The 7,500-nt window shown below is 49.7% G+C and overlaps 1 protein-coding gene across 1 annotated transcript in view; it reads right to left on the bottom strand.

Moving 5' to 3' along the window:
• Positions 1–1,224: 1,224 nt before the first annotated feature.
• Positions 1,225–7,500, bottom strand: part of LOC113815741 (calcium-activated chloride channel regulator 1) — a 149,092-nt gene continuing 142,816 nt past the window's right edge. The window contains exons 11-12 of the mRNA XM_070136154.1: positions 5,673–5,900; positions 1,225–3,900 (exon numbers count right to left, since the gene is read on the bottom strand). Coding sequence (XP_069992255.1) covers positions 2,831–3,900; positions 5,673–5,900 — 1,298 coding nt within the window. The 3' untranslated portion in view covers positions 1,225–2,830. The remainder of the gene's footprint in view (positions 3,901–5,672; positions 5,901–7,500) is intronic.

Below are 7,500 nucleotides of genomic sequence, written 5' to 3'. Positions count from 1 at the left end.
TCATCCGTCTTTCCTGTATCAATTCCGCTAATTTATTCACTTATTCAGTATTTTGCATAATTTCACATCGTTATTTCTCTTTCGAGATATCAAACAACACATGCTTTTTTATTTCTCTAACTCCTCATAAAAAAATTAATTCCATTATTTCTACGTACGCGGATTTATCATTTAAATGTAACTATTTGCATTTTCAGACACAAGGTTTTTCCGACATTTAAAAATCCCGCCAAAAAAATGCAGTGTCACGGTGTGCCAACATCACAACAAACACTGATCATTACGGTTATTATAACACTCGATAAAAATAAAACACCAACAACACTATTAAATTACACCACAAGAGGGAATGATAATCGAAGTTTTAATCAAAAGAAAAAAGTTTAAAAATGGCAACACCGCATTTGCCGAAGCATTCCAAGGGGAAGGCGAGATCAGTAGCAACTCGAGGGTGTCATGGCGTCCCACGGGGCTATTTTGATGATTGTTCGATGAAAATATAACCAATAAATTCATTATTCTCCATTCTTTTTTTTTTGGAAATCGGAAAGACCAAAATAATCGACCGGATTCACAAAGCCTCTCCGTAACTTTTGGCGACGGCTTCGACATAAACCACAAATGCTTTCTTTTTCCAAAAAAACTAGAAGCGGACGCCATGACACCTCCGAATAAACCACAAATCCTTTCTTTCCCCCAAAAAATATTAGAAGCAGACGCCATGACACCTCCTCCCCGAGTTGCTACTGACCTCGCCTTCCTCTTCTATTGCGGTGTTTTTGTTTTGTTTTTTGTTCGAGCAAGTCCGAGGGGGAGATCGTGTTCGGCCGAGACCAAGTCGACGGTTCAACGACATCGAAAACGCTTGTTCGAAAGGCTCTCTCTCTCTCTCGACACCTGTGCACGCGTACACGACTGTATATACACAAATACAAATGCACATGTATATACAGTGTCTTTGTCCATACACGCCTGAACGCACGTGCACACACACATACACAATTAAACGAAGATATGCACAAACCAAAACGCACAGTCGCACACGCACACAATAACCTGTAGAAAAAGAGACGAGTAAAGGAAACAAAAAGACACATCGTTCAGAGTTCAGGAAGAACCCCAACGGATCAAATCCTCGCGGCCATGAGTGAGACATCTACAAAGAAGGAAAAAAGGAAGAAGAAGGAAGAAAGGAGAATGATCCAACATGGGATTACGACCCTCTTTTTTTTTTTTTTTTTTTTTTTTAATCTATTCATGTTTTGTCAATTATCTTCTCCTCTCCTTTCCTCTTCTTCTCTTTCTCCTTGCTCCAGAAGCAGCTCTGTAGCCTACTTCCCGTGTCTTTGTATCACAAGTACAAAAATAGACATGGCCCACACGAAATTTGGCACAAAAACCTCCTATTTACATCATTTACAAAAATGGTGCAGTTATAGACACATTATTGAGTAATTATGTGCAGAGACTTCGACAGTTGGACGACAATTGTACATCTTGCTGTAATGATAGTACAAAAAAATGATTTAAATTAGTTTATGAAATACGGTGGCCCAACAGGACCGCCGATGCCAACATGAATAAGCTAATACATTCATACAGACACTTCACATCTAACATTACTCGCTAGTAATAAAAAATGCAGTATCAGATACCTCAAAATTTCTTCCAGTATTGTAAACCTCACTTCGTTTCCTTACTCCTCATGTCTTGCACAAATGCTGCCTGGAAACCTTTGGCCTCAAGGGGACTCCCAGCGTTAACATTGGGGCCTTGTGTGTGTGTGTGTGTGTGTGTGTGTGTGTGTGTGTGTGTGTGTGTGTGTGTGTGTGTGTGTGTGTGTGTGTGTGTGTGTGTGTGTGTGTGTGTGTGTGTGTGTGATGAAATTCATGGCTGGTAAAATGGCTGCTTTCAAAAGAGACAATAATGAAAGTACATTTTTTTTTTGTAAAGTAAATATAAGATACAGCAATATGCTAGTTTATCCTATACAGTAGAACGGAGAGAGTCCAAACAACAACAACAACAACAACGAAAAAAAATACAAATGGAAACTCACAATGACACTTAGCCAAATTATAATGGTTTTAGTGACCTGGTGCTTGTTCGGTGCTACTCTACTGATATGGAAACTGAGGCTGTTTTGGGAGTGACTTGATAACCACTGGACACAAAGATTTCTTCCCATCTCAGGAATTTACTCTCTAGCTCTTGACGCTCGACTCTTTCCAATTGAGCTTTCTCTCTCTCTCTTAATTTGGAGATTTACATTTTCTTTCTGAGGTTTATCAATTTTTTTTTTTATTTCATCATCTTTCATAGTATTGAGCACGATGTATTCTACTCGGGTGAGGTCCGAGGCCCTTGGGGAACGGGTCGTGGGAGGACGCGCGCGCCCTGGCCAGACGGAGGGTCCCCGGGGGAGTCTTACGAGAGTCTGACGCCCTCACACCTCGCGCCCTCACGCCCTCACTTCGCCTCGCTCGGAGCCACTCGCGCGTTGGCTCGTGGCGGCGAGAATGTTCGAGAAGAGCGGCGCGAGTTCTGTCCGCGTTTGTGAAACAAGAGAACGCGAGCACTGCGCTGCGGCGTCGGCGCTCACTGTCCTGGTGGGCGCGGAGGACCTTCGCCCGCAGCCGCGTCAGCGCGTCCATTGGCGCCTCGGAGCCTCTGCGTCAGCGTCGGGTCGCCAGTGATCGCACGCAGGCGTTGGCACTCGCGGCAGAGACAGTCCGCGCCGAGTGCCAACCCGCCAGAGTGCCCTGCAGCCTGGCGCCGCCCGAAAAGGCCCCCGCCCGCATCGGCGGCCGCCCGCGTCGCCCGGGCGGCCTCACACCTGCGTGACGTTCCGCCTCTTCCTCTCCGTGCCGAGGGGCGTGGCCGCCACCCCGCCCAGCGTGAGGTGGGCGGCCAGCGTGGGCTTGGGCGGCGTGGGCGGCGGCACCTTCATGGGCCCCTGGCGCCGGGCGCTCTCCCAGACCGCGGGCGTGGGCGTGGCGGAGGAGGCGGGCGGGCGGAGGGCGTCGGGGGCGGCCGAGTCGACCTTGTAGGCCAGGAGCGAGTCCGAGGGCTGCGAGGACACGACGGAGCCGCTGTCCATGGCCAGGCTGTCTTCGATGTAGTGGCCGTTGGGCGTGTGGTAGTAGAAGGGGTGCGGGTGGGCGGGCTGCATGGTGGGCATGTAGGGCACGCCCAGGTCGGGGCGGTGCAGCGCCAGCTCGGCCGCGTCGCCGTCGGCCGGCTCGCCCGCGTGGCGCCGCTCGTGCTCGGCCAGCAGCGTGGACGCCGGCCACGACTGGATGGGGCTGAGTGGGCGCTTGCCCTTGGCCTCGGGCTCGCCCACGGCCAGGGCCTCGGGCGGCGGCGGCGGCTTGCTGATGGAGTCGGTCTCGCTGTCGGTGTCGCAGCCGGCGGGCGTGGTGGTCACGGGCTCCAGCACCTCCACCGCCTTCTTCTCCTGGTGGTGGCGCCGCCGCCGCGTCACCACCAGCAGGTAGTACACGGCCAGGATCAGCACCACCACCAGCAGGCCGCAGCCGGCGCCCACGATGGCCAGGATGTCGCGGGTGGACAGCGTGCCGGGCTGGGGCGTGGTGACGCCCAGCTCGGACACGCTGCCGCCCATGGGCCCGCCCTGGGTGGAGCCGCGCGTGTTGATCTCCGTGGTGGTGGGCGGGTGCGGCATGAAGAACTCGGCCGTGTTGGACCAGGGCCCCTTGGCGCCCATGCGGCTCTCCCCGCGGATGGCCGCGTAGTAGACGCCGTCGTGGCGCCCCCACCGCGCGACGTGGCTGGACACCTCGCCCGCGGGCTTCGGCGACGGCCACTCGCGCGCGAACTCGCCCACGCCGCGGCCCGTGGCGGCGGCGTCGCGGGAGAAGACCACCTCGTACTGCATCACTGCAAAGGGGGGGGGGGGGGTTAGGGGTGGCGTCTGGCTCTCTCTCTCTCTCTCTCTCTCTCTCTCTCTCTCTCTCTCTCTCTCTCTCTCTCTCTCTCTCTCTCTCTCTATATATATATATATATATATATATATATATATATATATATATATTATATATTTCTGACATTGATAGATAGATAAATAGGCAGAGGTATTGATAAACACATTGACTAGGCTAACCATTGTCAATAGTAATAACAATAATAGTGATGATAAGGTGAGACTACTTTCACTACTACTACTGCTACTTATACTTCTGCTAAAATCAGTACTACCACCACCACCACTACCACTGTTGTAACTGTTACTACTATTTTTACTATTACTACTACTACTACTGCAACTACTACTACTACTATTATTATTATTACTGCTACTATTACTGATACTGCTACTATTCCTGCTAATATGACTATTGCTACTATTACCAGCTATTACTAGAACTACTACTACTACTACCAAAACTACTACTGCTACTACTACCAAAACTACTACTGCTACTACTACCAAAACTACTACTGCTACTACTACCAAAACTACTACTGCTACTACTACCAAAAGTACTACTGCTACTACTACTACTACAATTACTACTACTACTATTATTATTATTACTGCTACTATTACTGATACTGATACTATTTCTGCTAATATGACAATTGCTACTACTACCAGCTATTACTAGAACTACTACTACTACCAAAACTACTACTGCTACTACTACTAACTATTACTAAAAGTACTACTACTACTAAAATTACTACCATTTGTATTATAACTACTACTACTATTACTACTACCATTACTATTATCACCCCTAGACAACACTAACAATAACTAACAAAACAACTACTTTGATAATAACAATAGTAATAACACTGAAAAGGAAGGAAAAGGATGTTTATTCTCTTCAGCTTAAACGCATCTGAATGACACGACTTCGAAGATTTCGAAGGTCATTTGGTGTCGGGATACAATGTATAAATGGGGTATTTGTTGCCTTTACCTCTTTCTGGCTGTTTGTTTGTATATGGTCATATGTTTTTTTTTTGTTTGTTTCTCTCCGCTATCTCTCTCTTCCTTCCTTTGTACTATGCTTAATCTATTTCTGTGTCCTAGTCTGTTAGTCTCTCTCTCTCCCTCTCTCTCTCTCTCACCTCACCCTCTCTTACTCCCTTCCCTCTTTTCTTCCATCCCTCCTTCTCACTTCTCTCCCTCCCACCCCTCTCCTTCTCTCTTCTCTCCCATACCTCCCCTCTCCTCTCCCATCCCTCCCTCCCTCCCTCTCCTTCTCCCTTCCCTCCCATACCTCCTTCTCCCTACTCTCCCATCCCTCCCCTCTCCTACCTACTCTCCCTCCCACCCCTCTCCTTCTCCCTTCTCTTCCATACCTCTCCACTCCTTCTCCCTTCTCTCCCTCCCACCCCTCTCCTTCCCTCTTCTCTCCCACCCCTCTCCTTCCCCCCTTCTCCTTCTCCCTACTCTCCCATGCCTCTCCTCTCCTCCTCCCTTCTCTCCCATCCCTCCCATCCCTTTCTCTCCTTCCCCCTTTCTCCCATACCTCTCCACTCCTTCTCCCTACTCTCCCTCCCATCCCTCCCTCTCCTACTCCCTTCTCTCCTTCTCCCATCCCTCCCATCCCTTCCCTCCCTCCCATCCCGCCCCTCCCCTCTCCCTCCCTACTCTCCCATACCTCTGCTCTCTCTCTCCCCCACCCGACCTCACTCACCCGTCCCATAATCCCTCCACTCTCCGGGGGAGGTCCAGGTGAAGGTGATCTGCTGTGACGCCGGGTTGATCTCCGCCCGGAAGTCCGAGATGCGCGAGGGCGGCACGTGGGTCAGGTTCTTCCCGCCGCCCACGATGTCCACGAGGCCTACGGTGACGGTGCGGGAGAGGTGTCCCGTCTCGCGGCCGGTGGTGTAGGGCACTTCCGAACCGCAGCATCTCTGCCAGTCTGATGGGGGGGAGAAGAAGAAGAAGGGGTGGGGGGGTTAGAATGGGATTCGATGGGGGGGGGGTTGGGTGGATGAGGAGGGAGCGGGGGGGGGGGAGGGGGGAGAAGAAGGGGGGTGGGGGTTAGAATGGGATTCGATGGAGGGGGGGTTGGATGGGTGGGGAGGGAGCGGGGAGGGGGGGAGGGGGGAGAAGAAGGGGGGTGGGGGTTAGAATGGGATTCGATAGGGGGGTAGGATGAGGAGGGAGCGGGGGGGGAGGGGGAAGAAGAAGTGGGGGGTTAGAATGGGATTCGATGGGGGGGGGGTTGGATGGGTGGGGGGGGGGGGAGAAGAAGGGGGGTGGGGGGGTTAGAATGGGATTCGATGGGGGGGTTGGGTGGATGAGGAGGGAGCGGGGTGGGGGTGGGGGGGAGAGGTGTTAGGTGAGGGATTTAGGAAGAGAAGATACTACTTCTGCTACTGATGATAATGATAATAATAATAATAATGATGATGATAGTAATAGCAATAATAGTAATAATGATAATGATAATAAACGTAATGATAATGACAACAATAATGATAATAATAATAATGATAATAATAATAATAATGATAATAATAATGATAATAATAATAATAATAATAATAATAATAACGATAATAAAAAAAGATGATGATGATGATGATACTAGTAATAATAATAATAATGATAGTAATGATAACAATAATGATAATAATAATTATCATGATAATAATAGTAATAACGATAATGATAATGATAGTAATAACAATGATAATGATAATGATAATAATAACAATAATGATAATGATGATAACAATAATAATGATGATAATAATGATGATGATGATAATGATGATGATAATGGGGGGTGTTAGATAAAAGGATTAGACGAGGGAACAGGGAGAAAACCCGTGTTAGAAGGTGTTAAAGAAGCGTTAAAGGGTGATAATGGATTCCAGAGAGGTGTTAGAAGGGTGAATTGAGGGGGGGGGGGTAAGAGAAGACAGGGGGGGGTAAGAGAAGACAGGGGGGGGGGTTAGAGAAGACAGGGGGGGAGTAAGAGAAGACAGGGGGGGGGTAAGAGAAGACAGGGGGGTGGGTAAGAGAAGACAGGGGGGGGTAAGAGAAGACAGGGGGGGGGTAAGAGAAGACAGGGGGGGTAAGAGAAGACAGGGGGGGTAAGAGAAGACAGGGGGGGTAAGAGAAGACAGGGGGGGTAAGAGAAGACAGGGGGGGGGTAAGAGAAGACAGGGGGGGTAAGAGAAGACGGGGGGGGGGTAAGAGAAGACAGGGGGAGGGGGTGTAGGAGAAGACAGGGGGAGGGGGGGGGGTACCTGTTAGAAGCGGCCGGAGGGAGTTTGGACCGATAAGAGAGGGGAAGGGGGGGGGGTGTTAGATAAGGGGATAAGGAACGTGTTAAAGAGATTAGAAGGAGTTAGACGTGTCAGGGGATTGAAGGAGAAAGGGAAGAAGTGTTCGATGAGAGAAATAAGGGATAGGGGAAGATAGAAGAAAAGGGGGGGGGGGGGTAAAAGGGGTTAGAAAGGTTTAGGGATAATGTAAGATGAGAAAATAGAGGGATAGGAGGATAAAGC

The sequence above is a fragment of the Penaeus vannamei genome, chromosome 21, assembly GCF_042767895.1.
Source record: "Penaeus vannamei isolate JL-2024 chromosome 21, ASM4276789v1, whole genome shotgun sequence".
In the NCBI taxonomy this organism is placed as follows: domain Eukaryota; kingdom Metazoa; phylum Arthropoda; class Malacostraca; order Decapoda; family Penaeidae; genus Penaeus; species Penaeus vannamei.
Note: the sequence above shows the minus strand (reverse complement) of the source record. Positions and strands in the feature narration are given on the sequence as shown.